This window comes from Coffea arabica, chromosome 3c (genome assembly GCF_036785885.1).
Source record: "Coffea arabica cultivar ET-39 chromosome 3c, Coffea Arabica ET-39 HiFi, whole genome shotgun sequence".
Taxonomy (NCBI): Eukaryota; Viridiplantae; Streptophyta; class Magnoliopsida; order Gentianales; family Rubiaceae; genus Coffea; species Coffea arabica.
In genome coordinates this window covers 656,424-673,236 of record NC_092314.1, presented here as the reverse complement: position 1 = coordinate 673,236, position 16,813 = coordinate 656,424, and the positions used below count along the sequence as shown (strand labels likewise).

Below are 16,813 nucleotides of genomic sequence, written 5' to 3'. Positions count from 1 at the left end.
AGTCAAAAGAAAGACAAGATATAGAAGAAGAAGTCAATGGTTTTGCAGAATTGCTGTTGATGCACTTGTAGAGAAGGAGGACGATAGAAAAGGGCAATAACGATGGGAAGTGACGGGTTTCAGATGCCATTTTTTTGGTGCTTAATTATTGGGGAAGTCAATCGAAGATGTAGAATATTAGATAAGCACCTACTTAATAGTTGGCAGTGACACTAGAAGCTCCTCGTATTCTAGCACCACTCTTAGCATTGGTTGTGTTTGGATTGCATTTTCCGTCATTTTTCATGAAAAAATTACTGTAGTGATTTGATATATGTGAGGGAAAAATATGATAGGGAAATGTGATCACGAAAAACGACAATATTTTCGGACGGAAACAAGCAATCCAAGCAAGGCTAAGCTTATAACACAGAAGGTGTATCCCATTGACCCATATCTTCTGCAAGTTGCCACAAACAAATTGTGCAACCCAAATCTTTCCACAAGTTCGCTCAAGTCCATATAAGTTGTGGTTGCTGCCATAGTTATTAAAACCAACCCGACCGGAGGATCGGATTGGAGGATTAGTAATTCAATCGGTGGGTTATGGGTCGAATCGTTGGGTTACATTATACAATAAAAAATATATAATATAATTAAATAAACATATAAATTATAAGATAAGTATAGAAATTCTTAAATGTTAACAAATCATCACATATTCATATTTCATAGTTCAAACACATAAGTCATACACATATGTGTTCCTTAGTTCATGAATTCATATTGATATTATACGTAAACATAAATGATAAATCTAGGTGTCAAATAAAGAAAGAAACCATAATTCCCAAGTCCCTTTTCAATTTTTCTCATTAAATTATCAAAAAGACGACAATGTCCATATTGGTGTGGTTGGTCAAATTAAAAATTTGGATAAAAAGGTAATTTCAGAAAAATTTTCAAAATCCGTCAGATTCATTAAAAACAACTGGGTTTAGCGAGTCACCAGTTCGATCGTCCGAATCAAACAGTTCAAAGCGAATCATCTGCAACTCCGATCCAATTGCTAAACCGATCCGATTTCATGGCAGATTCACCAGTTTGACCAGTTCAACCATCAGGTCGGACCGAATTTAATAACTATGGTTTCTGCATTCTAAATACCTTTTTTTAAAATTTTGCGTTTGAGAACTACATCTTATGATCTGTTAATATTATTGTTAATGTGAGGTGACAAATGGCGATCATATAGACTTTGTAGTATGTCAAATTATGGAATTAGCATGTGATTTGGCATTACGAGTCCTTGAAGATAGGCCTACAAAAGTAGGGTTTGGCATAAATGGAAACTAGTCTCCTTTCAGCAGGCATCTAATGCTGCCTTTAGGTTGCAAATGTGCGATAAGTTTTTCAAGCGCGAGTTTCTTGTTATAGGGAAAAAGTTTTTTGCGCTTATGTCAAAGAAAAGGAGATTTATTAGGGTAAATTTTTTTAAAAGAAAAAAAGTACAATGCTAACAAAAAGGTTGTAAAATTTTTGGACCAAAACAAGAAAGGGTGAAAGGAACTCAGGTTCTTGCAGGCATGCGAGAAAGGGGCAAGAACAAAGCCACTTGGTTGACCACATTCAAATTCCCAAGTTCCTAACCTTGAATTACAAGGAAAGGAAGTACTACATGAAATTCGTTAGGTAGGCATCATTTGTTTATGCAGTAAAAAGTTTTGCATCCTTAATTTGATTTGGAAAAGATTGTCGCTTGTCATTTGACTATTTCCTCTTCCTCCAGAAGCTGTTTACCAAAAATTACTTCGGCTGCAAGGCTTAAAAAAATAATCAATATATTCGTGCAGACTAGCAGCACTTAAGTACAAGTTAAAAAAGTCTCTCACTAATTAACATGTATATATCGCCTACGCCTCTTCTTCCAAGAGTATCTTGAACAAAGAGAACTTGTACCGTATGATTGTGGATGTGTTAAGTGGCACCAGTAAGTCGGTAGAGCTTGCGGGCATCACTGTAAAGAAGAAGAGGTTGATATATGGTACGGTCATAGTTGTAAAGACTAGAGAGCCATCTGGCTATTGTTGCAATTAATGGTTGTCTTTCTTATCATCTTTGCTTTGGCATTTGACTAGCCTGAAGTTTGAAGAAATTTGCTGAGGAATGACTTCACCCTATGTGATAAAAGGATGAGCAACAGTAGTGGTCCTGTTCTATACTCTCCAATCTCTATATCCGTTCTTCCCTTGTGCACTTGGCTTTACTTCTTGTCCTACACTACCCTCGCGTGTCATTTGCTAGCACATTAATCCCATGTGTACTTCATGTTAGTGAAATAATAAAATAGGCTGATACAATAAAGAGAAGAATAAATACAACCTAGAAAGAAAGAAATGATCGAAAATAACAATAATAACAATCCGAGGCTTGTGAGTACAATTTCCTTAAAACAGATTCGCCCCCTCCAGGTAGAGTGCTCGAGGTTAAGTAGCCGTCTGTCTCCCAGGATACAACAGATTAAAGGTGAATATTCAGCACCAAACTTTCTTCACCACAGCGAACTCGAACGAGAGCAATATGGAACACTATAAAAGATGAAGATGCAAGAAAGAAAAAGAGAGAGAGAGCGCGCATTCTTTTGAAACAAAAGGAGATATTTATAGATGCTGGCCAAGGGTGACTGTTAGAAATTGACAACAAGTGTTAAATTCCAGATAATTATCTTCACGTTTATCAAAGTACCATATTCATGTACATACATGTATCTCAATAAGATAACTTCAAAATCATGTATTAAGTGCATGTATCCTATCCAAAATCATGTATCAATAATTAATATACATGAATCCTATCCAAAATCACGTATCAATAATTAATACACATGAATCCTATGTACATGAATGAATGATAGATAATTATCCTTGGATTCTTTCAAGAGTGCTATTATGAGAACAATTTTCTCATTCACTCTACAATGGATATAGCCATTTTTCCAACACTTCATATGCACAAGTACTGTGTATTTCTCGTCAAATAAATGAGCAAATCTTTCAAGAGTGCCATTATGAGAACAATTTTCTCATTCACTCTATAATGGATATAGCCATTTTTCCAACACTTCATATGCACTGAGTACTGCGTATTTCTCGTCAAATAAATGAGCAATACACAACTCTCTCCTCGACTCTCTTATTTCTCGTCAAATAAATGAGCAATACACAACTCTCTCCTCGACTCTCTTACTTCATAAGCCTGCACTTTCTCATGGCTCCGTTCTGACTCCGAACTAGAAGATTGTCTGGAAGTGAATCTAAGAAATTTGTTTGTCTTGAGTACAAACAAAAAGTTTTCCACCTGTAGTAGTTGTAAACTGAAAAGGCCATCATGAGGCCTGTGGCATTTGTTCTGTTCTCCCTCTTTATAGTAATCATTATAGTCTGCAGCATCCAATTTCAATCAGGCAAGTCATGTACTGAAACTAGATGTTCCGGAAGAACTATAACATTTTGTAGTTTGTTTTCGTCTTGACCTTTCGGCTTTCATTTTGACAGGTGAGATATTTCATGAAGATGGCAACAGGACAACAGTGATTGAACCTGGGAAAGCATATCTAAAGCATAGGAAATTTTTGATCCATGGTAATATTTCTATATCAGTTCTATAATCTTCTCTGCTTTTAATTTCTAAGTTCCCGAAGTTTGTCATATGATATTCTGATTTTTGTCACACCAGATTTTTGTTCGAATAGGGATATAAGTATTTCTCAAAGCATGTACTCAACATCAGGGATCCCACAGTACATTGTGCAGATTGTGAATACTTGCATTTCTGGCTGTGCACCTTCCAAAATTCACCTGCATTGTGGATGGTTTGCCTTTGCGAAGCTAGTCAATCCAAGAACTTTCAGGAGACTCTCTTATGATGATTGCTTGGTCAATGGAGGGAAGCCTTTAAGAACCGGTCAAATTATCAGATTCACTTACTCAAACTCATTTATGTATCCCCTTTCTTTCAAGTCTGCCAAGTTTTGCTGAGCTCAATACATCCAAAGGTTCAACAATTATACCTTAAGAATTCGGTGTTTCATTCTCAACCTTTTTTGCCATACACATTTGGTCAATTTTGATTTCTTTGAATTCAAATGGGACATTCAGAGTCAAAAAGGCATTGTCTTGAATGCAAGGCCTTGCCCTGCCTGAGGACTACAAATGCTGTTTCTTTATCAGTACAAGTGCTCTCATTTCTCAGTGCACTGTCCCTTTCACTCCCTCCAAAAATGAGACATACTACCGGGGAAACTAGGGCTACAAACGAATCGAGTCGCTCGCGAGCCGAGTTCGAGCTGGCTCGAGTTGAAATCGAGCTCGAACTCGAGCTCAAAATATTAAGTTCGTTAGGCTCGCGAGCTCGAGTATATATAAATTTTTTTTATTTTTTTATTTTAAGTATATATATATTTGTTTTTATTTTTTTATTTTAAATATATATATATTTTATATTTTTAAAATTTTAATAGTAAAATTATATATATATCCTTAATATTTTATTATTTATTTAAAAAATATTATTTTATTTATTTTTTAAAAAATAAAATAATTATTTTTTATTTTTTTCGAGGTCGAGCTCGAGCTTGAAATTGTCAGCTCATCGAACTCGAGCTCGAGTTCGAGTTCAATGAAATTATGTCGAGACTCAACTCGATTAGGCCAAAACTCGACTCAACTCGACTCGTTTGCAGCCCAAGAAACAGAAAGCATACAGAGTTAGGATCCTGCGGCCTGCATGTTATCTCCACTATTTTCATTTGGTCCAGTCCCCCGTGAAGACTTATCTTTGATGTAATGTTAGAAATTTTATCAATATAGGCTGGACTAGGGGTGCTGTCGAGTCGAACTCGACTCGAGGCAAAATAACTAAGCTCGAGTTCGAGCTCGAGCTCGTCAAGCTTTTAAAATTCGAGCTCGAGCTCGAGCTCGACATCGATTTATGAAATTCGAGCTCGAACTCGAGCTCGAGTTTAATTAAATGTAATTAATAGCTCAATCAAGTCTGATCAAGCTCAAGTAATAAAAATTAATATTTTATATATAATTTTAAATAAAGGATATTATTGACATTTCATAATAATAAAAATTAAAATATATATTATAAAAAACTCGATAGAGCTCGTCGAGCTCTCGAGTATTATATTTCCAAGCTCAAGCTCGACTCGATAGTTCTAACGAGCAGCTCCAGCTGCTGACCAAGTAGTTTGCGAGCTCGAGCCGAGCTACTTTGGTTAAGTTCCAGCCCTAGGCTGGACCAGAGCCTGGCCAAAATGCATGGTATGGCACAAGAAGCAATACTAGAGAAAAAGAAAGAAGCAAAGCTGTGAAAGGGTCTCTTTCTCAATTTGCTTCAATTTCTCGACTTCTGAACTTTGATTTGACATCGAGGAACTTCAGTTCTAATTTCATTTTTCCTCCACGGACAAGACTAGCTAAGTGGTTGAAGTACGAATTTATTAAAAAATCGAAGGCTCCGTTTGGATTAGTTGTTTTTGGGTTTGTTTTTCAAAAACACCACTGTAGCATTTTGAATTTGAAAAACAAATCCGTTTGGATTAGTTGTTTTTGGGGTTGTTTTTCAAAAACTATATAAAAAACTTTTACTGTTGATTTTTTTGAATTATTTTTAGAGGTATTTTTGAAACATATTTTTGAGTATTTTTAGAATATTATAATTTTTATATTTTTATATAAATATATATTTATGCATTTATAATACATTTATATTTACAAATGTATAGATATATATTATTATAAATATATAAATTATAAATGAATATTATATAAATGTATAAATTATAAATTATTTTCAGGGACAGGTGCAAAAACACTCGATCCAAAAGCATTTATCCACGCTATGGTGATTGGGGTTGCTAGTGAAGTCAAATTTGTACCTGCAATCTTGAGCCCTTTTCAGGAATTTGCAAGGTTACGGTAGCCTACGAGTTCCCAGATGGTTATTTCTTTCCTCTGAATATTATCCAGACTTTTTATTTGGTTTTGGTTAGAGCTTACTGAGTGCTCTTACGTCCTGAGCACATATTCTTTCTGTATGTTTTCCACAATGCCCTGCCTGTATTCATTGTTCCAATTGTCATTTTTGTATTTGAAAATAGTAACCGATTCTCAAACTTCAAATATGATTCAGATATTCAGGAAACATGGATAGATGGAAGTAACACCTAAGACTTAAAAGAACTCGAGAGAATCCAAAATATGCATTTTAAGTACATCCGAAGGGTCATGATTTGCCAGCACTAATGAACACAGTTAATTTACAGAATGGGTTGCAAGATTAAAATTATTACTTGATCTGCATGAGCTAGGTTGCAGAATCATCAGAAAGGTCAAGAATCCTACTGTTTTCAAACTAAAAAAGAGAAATGAAGAATACAAATCTACCATCAAGCTTGGCCTAGAGCCCTTCCACTAATTTATTCACATGGGATAGCTAATGTTTAAGACCAAAATGCGATCAAATTGGCTGCAATTACAGACAAGCAGCAGAATTAATGCTTGAACATCACTACCAACAATGTGCAAAGAAGCAGCAAGTAAAGTGCACTGCAAAAATTGAAACATGTACTCAACCTATCTCCCTTGAGGATTTATTATTTGTGAGAATATTTCGTTGGAGCTGCTGTCCTCTGTCTCCTGGCTTATTTTATCATTCTCCTCAATGGTCAGCAACGTTTCATGCATCGCATAAGCATCATTGGCTTTCTGTTGCACAACGAATTCTGGTCCATCTGGATTGTTTTGTAATTGTAAGCAATACTCCAGATTCCAGAGAACAGCCCCCATTGAAGGGCGATCAATTCCTTGATCGGACAAGCATTTAGCTGCTGTTTCTGCGAAGTGCTTCAAGCATTCAGGTGCCATTTCCCCCTTGATACATGGATCAATAATGTCGTCAAGAACACCCCGGGAATGACACCTCAATGCCCAATCTGCTAGACTAACTTGCTCTTTTGGAAGATTAGGATCAAGAGCTGGCCTTCCGCACAAAACTTCAAAAAGGACCACCCCAAAGGAATATACATCTGATTTCTCTGTCAATTGTTGCCTGCGGAAGTATTCTGGATCCAAGTACCCAAAACTTCCTTTCACCATTGTACTAACATGTGTTTGATGAAGAGTAGGACCTGTTTTTGAGAGTCCAAAATCAGAAACCTTTGCAAGCCACTTTTCATCCAACAGAATGTTAGTAGTTTTCACATCCCTGTGGATGATAGTGTACTTTGCTCCTGTATGAAGATAGTGAAGGCCTCTTGCAGCGCCAATGCAGATATCCAGCCTCTGTCTCCATAAAAGTCGTGGCTTCTTGGTCTTGTAAAGATGCTCCCTCAAAGTTCCATTAGCCATATAGTCATACACCAATATCATTTCATTATGTTCTTCACAAGCCCCAATTAGAGAGACCAAATGCCGGTGTCTTAGCTTTGAAAGCAGATCAATTTCAGTTCTAAACTCATGAACGCCTTGTTCTGATGATGGGTTTGCTCTTTTTATGGCAACTTCAGTCCCTCCATCAACAAAGCATCTGTACACCTTACCAAATCCTCCAACTCCAATAACTTGGGATTCAGAAAAATTCATGGAACCATTTTTTATCTCGGCCAAGGAGAAACGTCTACAGAGGCTTCCACCAATATTTGAAATGCGACTGCTGCCACAACTTTTGCCTGAGATTGTTGTTCCAGTTTCTGAAGAGCGCGAGCTATCATAAATTGGCAGCCAACCTGCTATGCTAGAACTTTCTCCGAGAGCCATCCTCTTCCTACGCCTGAGAAATGCAACAAAACCAATAACCAGAGCAAAGCCAACCGCTGCTCCCCCAACCGCACCGAGAATAAGGCCAGTTTTTCTGGACTTCGATGGTGCAAATTGCTTTGGCTCGGACTCCATGGGAGTGGCAAGCGGTGATGGCACAGGATTTGGGCCTGCTAAGCTCCCTTTTGTATCATTAATCTTAAAGATCTCCAGACCGTTTAGAATTACATCGTAAAATTCTGGCACGGATGTTTGATTAGGTTGCAGAGCCACCCACAATTGTTCATCGCCACTCCTATCACTGACTTGTATCGTAAAATCCTTGTAAACTGGTACCCCTTTTGCGCTAGCCCATCCAATCACATCTGCATCTGGAAAAGCTGTTTGGTTGTTAATGAAGATAGCAAACACCCTCTGATTAACTTTGGACATCTGATAATCGCAGAAATGGAACCTCACGAGATAAGTATAATTGGGATCAATTTGAAACACCCATGTAAGGTTGAAATTCTGATTAACCTTTGGATCAGGCCCCATTGACCTTGCTGTGTCATAAACGTTTACAGGAGCAATGTACTCGGGTAAACCAGTTGGATAATTGATTCTCACATTTTCATCAGCCTGAGAGGTGACACCAAAAGCTGCACCAAATAGATAAGGCGAGTCATCGTACCATGTTCTGCTCAGACCAGAATCATCACTAGCTGGAATATACTGTCCACCAACATTTAGCCTAATCAGTGTCTGCACCGTATTCTGTTCTACTTCCACTGACTGCTCTGAAAACCCAACCAAAGGCGCAGCTTGAAAAAGTTCTGGCGTTGAGATAATCTCAATGCCATTGACAAAAGCAAAAGATCCATTATATGCTGGTGATGGAGTGAATGTGAGGTTGAGAATACCAGTCTGAATTGGTACAATATTATATTCTCTGATAATATAAGCTTGTGTAAGCGCTTGGGCGGTGATCAAAGCACTAAAATTGTTAAGAAGTGTGAAACCATCAGCTGTTACAGAAAAGAATCCATTTGAAGAGCTGAGATTATTATAAGAAGGGGGGTAAAAATGAAGGCGAATCCAGTGGCGGGCTTTGGGAGAAATTCTGAACGTGTAAGTGAATTGTGATTGGAATACTCTGGCAGTCATGTAAGGGACAGTGGAAGGCAATGAAGGATCTTGAGAAAGAGCCGTGGCAACGATTGAATTATCTGAAGATGCAAGGAATTTAGAATCTGGAATCCAACTCCTGCCGTTATTATCTGTGGCATTGGTAGGAGCACCACAAGCCAACACAAGAGAATCAGAGTTTGATATATTGCTGTTGCTAGCTGAATGGACCTTATTCACAATGAAAGAACAGGCGATTCCAAGAAATAAAACATGGATATCAAAAATCATGCCTGAATATAGATTCCCTTTGAAGGGTAACTGCAAGAAAGAAACTTGAAAAGAGTTCAAGGAAGTATGGATATGCAAGAGAGTGGGGTAAGGAAACAGATTACGAGAAACTGAAGGCAAGAATTTTCCACTTGATGCCCATCAAGGAGGATTTGTAAACAACGTAATCGAAATTGACCTGCAAGAACAAGAAAATATTGGCATGCTCACCTTTGAATTTGCTTTTATTGAACCAAGAAAAAGGAAAAAGAAAAACCATGAAGCCAATCTTCTAATTCAGCTTGCTCAAGCAGCTCTATTATTTTCAGCAATGCTTCTTGATTGATGAGAGTTTCAGAGGGCGGAGAGGTTGTTAGAGAGGAATGGTGAAGGAAGAAAGTAACGGCTCGAGTGAGTGATGTTGCTTATAGCTATATTGATGCATTTAATTACTCCTCCAAATTTGGCGCCATCAATTGTCGAGTCTTACTGGTCACCTTGGCCTGCCTTGAGGGCAAATAAAACATGGAGTAAAACATATGCATTTATTTGCTCAATAAATACAGTCGATAGTCAGAACAATTGAGAGTTGGAAGATTACCTTCTTTTTTTTTTTTTTTGGTTGGGTGTTTGGGGGGTTTGGATAATTGTAAAGTTACTCTTATTCTTGCAATATGTAACATATGTAATTGAAGTATTTCAATTATGAATTATGTCACAGTGATGAAGCTGACTTCAATGCTTTTTTTATCACCTAGGCTAGGATAATACATCTTATGATCTTATCTTTGTTTCGTCTACAAGGATCTTAAAGGGACGGTTTAATAGCAATAACTGGTTTGCATTTGTAAGCCTTTTCATTTCCTGGCACTTACAATAATGTATGAGGTTTGTTCTAAATTCATACGGGTGTGTGGTGCACCCGTTTGATCTAATGGTGGTTCAATCTCCATCAAGTTCTCCCGACTTAATTGGGCCTTCCCATAGAGTAGATTTCCCCCCCCCCCTTCCTCCGTAGGAGTAGGCTAAACATATGCCGTTAAGATAAAAAAAAAAAAAAAAACGTCTTGTTAGAATTTCCATATCTTTTCTTTTTAATTTCAATCCCTCCTCCTCTAGTACTAACCAGTCCATCCCTCCCCGAAATTTCCATATCATTTATTCCATCAAGAATATCTTACTCATTATCTGGCTTACCACATAATGGGCGAATTCTGCTAATTAGTCTGTTCATTCTAACTCCTCAATGCCAAAAAGTTCAAAGTTCCATTCAAATTGAATTAGTGAACACTATAATTCCATTAAAGTACTAAAATGCCAGGCAAACACGATCAAATGAATTTTTTTTTAATCTCTTTATATCGAGAAAATTATCACATTAATTTTATTTTCTTCCTTCCTTTCATGAGAAAGAAAAGTAAGCAAAAGAAAAAGAAAAAAAGGTACCATAATCAAGTTTATGGGAACAGAGCTGAGCTGCAAAGTAAACCAAGTTGTACAACTAAACTTGTTCAATAATGCCTGACGGTGACATCGAGTTTAAGAATAGCCCTCAAGTTTGGTATGTCAATGAATTCAGTCGTCATAATTCCATACCCTTTAACAAACCGAAAAAAACCAGTCCCTGATACAATTGAAAACTCTCTTTCCTTGACGGAGAAGGGATCAGCTCCTTGAATTTCCAAAGTGCTCCCCTTGTATTCTCCATCAGTGAATATCACAGAAAATACCAAGTACAATCCTTTGCCATCCAGCTGAGAATTGATGTACAAACCTTGGGCCCTTCCAATTTTTTTGGATTTTGGATCTGGACCTTCAGTTACTGGATCATCCACTGCAGCCAGAGTTCCAAATTCTAAGATACTCGTCGTTGGGCCATCCTTCCCGGCCACGGTCATAGCAGAGGTGTCATCTCCGGCAAAGTTGTCGTGGACATAGAAAACAAGGTTTGTTTCCTTGGGTTTGCGCTTCCTGAGGGTTGTGGCCCAGTAAAGAATGGGCAGAGCCAGAAGAGGTAGGAAAGGGGTAGAAGCAGAGCTGAGAAGACTGGGCATGGCTATGACCTAAATGGATGATGCGCTAGTTTTTTCTGGAAATGGGGGGATGCTGCTGCATTTTATTTATGACTGCCATATGATGCTTAGCAGAGGACTTGGCGAACATTTTCAATGGAAAATGACAAAGGGGCAGCTACGGGTAATCATATTTTAAGGGGTTTAGTTTAGCTTTGTTAATAAGCATCTGATTAACCACGCGGCTTGGAACGCTCGTCATGGCCTTCGTGGATGTAACTCATGTATCGTAAACCGCAAATGCTGCTGCCCAAACTTTTGACCGGGGTTTTATGTTTTTGGCACTTTTTCTTCATTGAACTTTAAGGTGATTAGCAAAGAGTAAGACAAAAATTGCAATTTGAAAACTGTTCATTACGATTACAAATATGAATCTGAAGTATAGACAGAGCTATCAGCAATTCATTTCTTCAGAAAAAGTAACGATTAACAAATTGAGGGAACCACTTCTTCTGACCTCAATGTTGGTTCTATCTCTGACCACTCTGGTGCAACCACACAACTTTAGGCAGGCAATGGGATTGGCTACATGTAAAGTAGGTGAACCATGACGGAGAAGAGCTTCTGCGTCAGTGGTCTGTGGGTATAATTGGCGTTGGGATTTAGCACCATTCTTTAGTTTCACCTAAATAGCTGTTGTCACGCTTTTGCCACCTCTAAGTCCTAAAGAGAAGGATACGTACAAAAATATATACATATATACATACACACACGTGTGTGTTTACATATATAACACACACGCACATGTATTAAAGTTCGAGCAAGTTCGAATTTAATTTGCATATTTGCAACTTTCGAGACCAAAAATATCTGAAAGGAAACACTCAGCGGCTTCTTGAGGCATGGTTCGGCTCCACTGAGATTTGGGATGGCCCTCAGCTTATCTTGCTGTGCTTCGCTCCAGTCAAGTATTCAATCTGGTTTCTCTCTCTTTCTTGCCTTCTTCCAAGTTCCAAGTCCTAGAAGAAAGTTGAATTTGTTAATCAGTTTATGTGTAACATTGCTCTGCTGTGCTCTCACAGCTCAGCTGAATATAAGCAGCAAAAGAGAAGGCCTAGGACAGGTGAAAAGCCTCGTAGCCAGAACTGGGATTCCTTCAATAATCACCTCTCCGCATGAATCTCTACAAAAAGGCAACTGGGTCAAGCTTATTTGTGGTGCTAGTTTTGAGGATGTTGCTGATATCAGGAATCTTTCGTTGGTGTACACTCTTGCTGGTGGTAAGACAGAATGTTTCGATCAGCATTTGTTCCTCTTATTCCTTTGCCGCTTGTTGAAAAGAAGAAAAAAGCCTTCTCTTTATAGTTGGTTTTGTATTATTGAATGAAGTGAAGCCTTATGTATGAGTTTTTTTGTGTGAATGAAAATTCAGTTGATTGCATTGACTGTGCTGCTGAAGCATCTGTAGTGAGTGCTGTGAATGAAGGAATTGAAGCTGCTCGTGCTATTTTCCCCATTCGCAGGCCTTGGATTATGGTCAGTGTCAATGACAATGAAGATCTTCATTTCCGTAAAGCCGGTAACTATTTCAATTCTTGGACTCCATAAGGGTTACGTGAAGATGTGTTAAATGCTACAAATTCCCCTCTTCTTTTTGTGCGTCTGTAATTGGCATTATAATGCCACCATAACTCGAGGTAGAAATCCTTTTGTTTTTGGCTGATGTCTTCAGTTGATATTACTAGTAATAAACAACTTAAGGAGATGGCTTGGTGTGGAATTTAGGTAGAACCTGAATCGTGGAGCATTCTTGTACTAGCTCATGTGGTCATAGTATGGCTACAGGAACTGAATGTTCTCAGGAATGATGACCCTTGATCCTTTAGGAAGCACACACTTAAACAAAAGCCTGTAACGGCTCTTTATTATATAACAGAATTTGATCCGGATGATTGTCCCCTTGATTGCTCAAGACCGTGTGAGATTGTATGTCCAGCTAATGCAATACTTGGAGAAAGTACACCTAGTGGACTCAAGGTTCTTTTCTGTTTCATTTATGTAATTCAGTTGATTAAGCTTAGCTAAACTTCTGGCGTAAAGATCTTGTTCACCATCATTTGCTTATGTTCAATAACTAGATTTGAGAATGCAGGGTGGGGTCCTGGCTGATCGCTGCTATGGCTGTGGCCGCTGCATTCCTGTTTGTCCCTTTGATAGAATAAGTGAGTTAAACTTCATAATTCATTTATTGCATGCCTGCATCTGATATTGAGTTTTGAGAACCTTATTATCATAATTTCTTTTCCCAGCGGAAGTTTTGTCTGATTGAACGTTCTCATGACGTTCTCTTTTGAAAAGCCTTGAACTGGCTCATTTAATGATTATAACAGAACACTCGATTGATTAGGAGCAATTACATACATACGAGACGTTACCACAACAGTTGAACTTCTCAAAAGAGATGACGTTGATGCCATAGAGATTCATACAAATGGAAGGTAGCTTATCGCCATATCACTGTGTAGACTACTAGTATTATCTTTGTATTATGGATTTAAGTACAGCAAATATATGGCTAACTGCATGCTGGCCAAGTTAACCTTTCAATATTTATGTAGTAAATGGTAATCAAAATAAAGCGACTCATAGTAGTTTGAAAAGGCATGTTTTGCAGTCACGGGATGAGAAATTGCCCAAGTCTTTCCGGTACATTTTTTCTACATTCACCAGAGAGTAATGTTTCAGTATATGTGAGGGCTTAGTGCGACGTCACCCAATTATCGATACATAGTTACTAATGCTAAGCTGTTTTCACTTAGATTCGCTTTTTATATCTGTAGGCAGGCAAGTGCATTTGAAGAACTTTGGAATGGATTGGGAGATTCAATTAATCACTTGAGACTAGTGGCAGTAAGTGCAGAACAGTTTTATTGCGTTTATGATCAAACGCTGATTATTGTCATCTAACTATGTACATTGATCCTTACGAGCATTTTTCACTCTCTACTAAGTGCAGGTTAGTATGCCCGATATCAAGGATCTAACTATTGCTGCAATGAGCACTTTGTATTCTATAATGGAACCCAACCTGCATTGCATCAACTTATGGCAGGTACAGGCCCTCGAAAACCAGGAATCTGAATCTGTTACTACTTGTAAATCAGGTCTTGAGTTTCATCAAGTTGTATTGTGAGCTTTTTGATGGTTTGTGTATGTTATGCTGACTAAAGTTGGATGGTCGTCCCATGAGTGGAGACATCGGAAGAGGAGCCACGAGGGAAGCAATTGCTTTTGCTCTCCGTTTAGTCTCTGCTAGTGACAGGCCCAAAGGTGCATGTCTGGAGTATCTTCTTATCTTTATTTTTAGGTGCTAGGATTTGTAAAAGCTCAAAATTCCAATTCCAGTTCTGTCTACTCATCCCAGGTTTTCTTCAACTAGCTGGTGGTACCAATGCTCACACTGTAGATGGGCTGAAAAGAGAGAGATTGTTCCAAACAACAACCATACCTGGTACTAACCTATCCCCTCTGTAGCAAGTTTCTTGTTTGATGTTTCCTAATTCATACTGTTTTTCCAACTAAAAAGATAGAAATTCTTTTGCAGAGATATCTGAAGGTAAAAAGATGCCTCCAGTACCATCTAGTTCACAAAATGCTTTGATTGGAGGGGTAGCTTTTGGAGGCTACGCAAGAAAGGTAGTCTCGCATACTGCTGTAGGAAACTGTCCTAGTTATTGTCTTTATCATTAGCAAATTCAGAACCCTCTGCTTCCAACGTGATCTCTGGGGGGTAATTTTTTCTTATGTCCAGGTGGTTGGAAGGGTTTTGACATCTATGCAGTCTAATCATACGCATGCTTATATTGAGGACTGTCCTGAACATCTGTTGAAGGCACTTGAGGAATCACTTGCCTTGGTTGGAACTGTTAAAGCCTATGGCACCAATTGATCCTGGATAAAGCTAGAATGTCAAGGTCTCCACTCTCCTGTATCAATCGCAGAAGGAATGCTAGGTAGCAAGCAGGCCCTAGACAAATCTCGCAATGCACCCGCGGGAAACGAGAGGCAATTAGTATTGATTAAAAAGCTTTTTACAGTTGCGAGCAACCAAGAAGTCGTTCGTTGTTCGTTTTCTTTAACTCTGGATTTAAAGTGTCGCATCATAACACACAAACACCGTGCGATTTTTTTTTTTTTATAATTGTGCTTGGGCCTTGTCTCGCCCGAAAGGAAGTGTAGTGCAGACACGTTCGATTTGAAGTTTTTATGACTGGCAATTGGAGGGGTGCGCCAGGCCGAGGCTGCAGTGCAAAGCCCAGGCGACGCTCGAGGGCCCCGGCAGCAAGCTACCGTAGTGGGCTCTCCCCCTATAAAAATTGAGTTAATATCGTGTGGGCCGATGGCCCACGTATCAGATATTAAACTGATAAGAACAGATACTACACTTGATCTTAGCCAAAAGGCCGAGAAAGGTATGCTTGTTACGAGGCTGGCTCGCTGCTTTTATACTTCTCCAAGCTCACGCGACGCCCTTTGCTGCTCCGATGTGGGATCTCTTCGATAACCGCCTTTTCTTCTTCTTTGCTCTTTACAACCAAAACCATGGGCACAGGCAGATTCTTTTTAGCTCCGCCTCTATCAGACTAATACTACGTGAAGATCATCTTGATGGGTAAAAATGGTCCTTTCAATTTGATTTTGTATTGAATAGTAGCTGGATCCGTTTGCACATATTGGGGTGCTTATCATGCTGCGAAAAGTGTATAAGTTCTAGGCATCCCTGAAAGATTTTGCTCTGTGTCCAACAAACAGACAATTGGACATTATGTCACAAAGAATTTTGGTTTTCAATGAAACAACTGAACTAGATGCTTAAAATGTCGAATTGTTATTTTTCTATTGTCCACCAAATGGATGATAAATGTGTGGAAACGTTATTTGCAGTCCTGCCGTTTATTTTATTAAATAATATAGTAAGTGAAAACTATGTGATTGGAATGATACTGAAAATGTGATTAACAAAAATGGGAGTGTAAATATATTCGTAACTTCAAATATATTCCACCTAATAATGGTCCTCCCTCCCTCAGCATTCTGATCCCAAAAAGTATCCCTTCACCCCTCTTTTTTTTTTCTTCCTTTTTTAGAAAAAAAAGGGGTGCAATAAATGGATCTTTTTCCATCCAACTTCTGACCAAGTATGAAGAAGTATCAGCACATTAGAGGATTATGAATGTTGACATTAAAACTTGTCCGGCCCCTGCCAGCCACATGTTAGCGAAACCAACCCACTCTGGCACTGGCTGTTCCTGAAGTGGAGTGGACCGAAAAAATTGGGCCAATGGCTCAGTGGTCACCAGGGAGGCACTTAAGTCCCTCCTTGGGCTGTTGGTGAGGGTTCAAATCTCATCAGCAGCAAAAAAAAAATATAAGGGTAGTGTCATAGCACTCCCTTGGTCTAATTGGGTCTGTATACCCACTAGCTCCTACCACAGCCTCCTTAGGCTCTCCCTCCCCCTTAGATTAGGATAGAGTAGGTTATACAAATGCATCGTTGCCGGTAAAAAACAGTTTATAGGGTCCTAATTATGCTTAGAAACCAAAATTCCGTTTAATATGACT

The 16,813-nt window shown here is 38.6% G+C and overlaps 3 protein-coding genes and 1 non-coding gene across 9 annotated transcripts; 1 reads left to right on the top strand and 3 right to left on the bottom strand.

The window, feature by feature from the left end:
* Positions 1-6,228: 6,228 nt before the first annotated feature.
* LOC113735310 (receptor-like protein kinase ANXUR1) lies at positions 6,229-10,766 on the bottom strand. Of its 2 annotated transcripts, XM_027262330.2 has the most exons (3): positions 10,626-10,766; positions 9,457-9,686; positions 6,229-9,378 (listed from the first exon to the last, which is right to left on the bottom strand). In XM_027262330.2, exon 3 carries the CDS (start codon positions 9,198-9,200, stop codon positions 6,621-6,623), a length of 2,580 nt encoding a protein of 859 aa, XP_027118131.1. In that variant the 5' UTR covers positions 9,201-9,378; positions 9,457-9,686; positions 10,626-10,766; the 3' UTR covers positions 6,229-6,620. The 2 variants fall into 2 exon arrangements, with proteins under 2 accessions (XP_027118131.1, XP_071937752.1); XM_072081651.1 differs by having other exon boundaries at positions 6,229-9,682; positions 10,626-10,725.
* On the bottom strand, positions 10,511-11,863 carry LOC113738045 (dirigent protein 1-like). Its single transcript, XM_027265206.2, has 2 exons — positions 11,798-11,863; positions 10,511-11,242 (listed from the first exon to the last, which is right to left on the bottom strand). The coding sequence occupies exons 1-2, from the start codon at positions 11,861-11,863 to the stop codon at positions 10,691-10,693; spliced, it is 618 nt and encodes a 205-aa protein (XP_027121007.2). The 3' UTR covers positions 10,511-10,690.
* On the top strand, positions 11,234-16,069 carry LOC113733876 (uncharacterized). 5 transcript variants are annotated; one of them, XM_027260090.2, is made up of 12 exons: positions 11,234-12,159; positions 12,274-12,471; positions 12,624-12,770; positions 13,128-13,228; positions 13,344-13,413; positions 13,599-13,689; positions 14,032-14,101; positions 14,208-14,303; positions 14,422-14,521; positions 14,616-14,702; positions 14,796-14,887; positions 15,003-16,069. In XM_027260090.2, exons 1-12 carry the CDS (start codon positions 12,120-12,122, stop codon positions 15,138-15,140), a joined length of 1,230 nt encoding a protein of 409 aa, XP_027115891.1. In that variant the 5' UTR covers positions 11,234-12,119; the 3' UTR covers positions 15,141-16,069. The 5 variants fall into 5 exon arrangements, with proteins under 5 accessions (XP_027115891.1, XP_027115892.1, XP_027115890.1 ...); XM_027260091.2 differs by having other exon boundaries at positions 11,234-12,171; positions 14,631-14,702; XM_027260089.2 differs by having other exon boundaries at positions 11,234-12,171.
* On the bottom strand, positions 15,472-15,667 carry LOC113736130 (U2 spliceosomal RNA). The gene has a single exon (XR_003459621.1). It is a non-coding gene; the product is annotated as a U2 spliceosomal RNA (small nuclear RNA).
* Positions 16,070-16,813: the final 744 nt, after the last annotated feature.

Bases quoted from the DNA above. Each gene is read 5' to 3' on its own strand.
- LOC113735310 (XM_027262330.2), bottom strand. From the start codon at position 9,200: ATGATTTTTGATATCCATGTTTTATTTCTTGGAATCGCCTGTTCTTTC.
- LOC113738045 (XM_027265206.2), bottom strand. From the start codon at position 11,863: ATGGTGCTAAATCCCAACGCCAATTATACCCACAGACCACTGACGCAG. The intron at 11,243-11,797 runs GTTCACCTACTT...TCATCCATTTAG, and splicing joins AGAAGCTCTTCTCCGTCATG to GTCATAGCCATGCCCAGTCT.
- LOC113733876 (XM_027260089.2), top strand. From the start codon at position 12,120: ATGGCCCTCAGCTTATCTTGCTGTGCTTCGCTCCAGTCAAGTATTCAA. The intron at 13,414-13,598 runs GTGAGTTAAACT...TCGATTGATTAG, and splicing joins TTGTCCCTTTGATAGAATAA to GAGCAATTACATACATACGA. The intron at 13,690-14,031 runs GTAGCTTATCGC...TTATATCTGTAG, and splicing joins GAGATTCATACAAATGGAAG to GCAGGCAAGTGCATTTGAAG.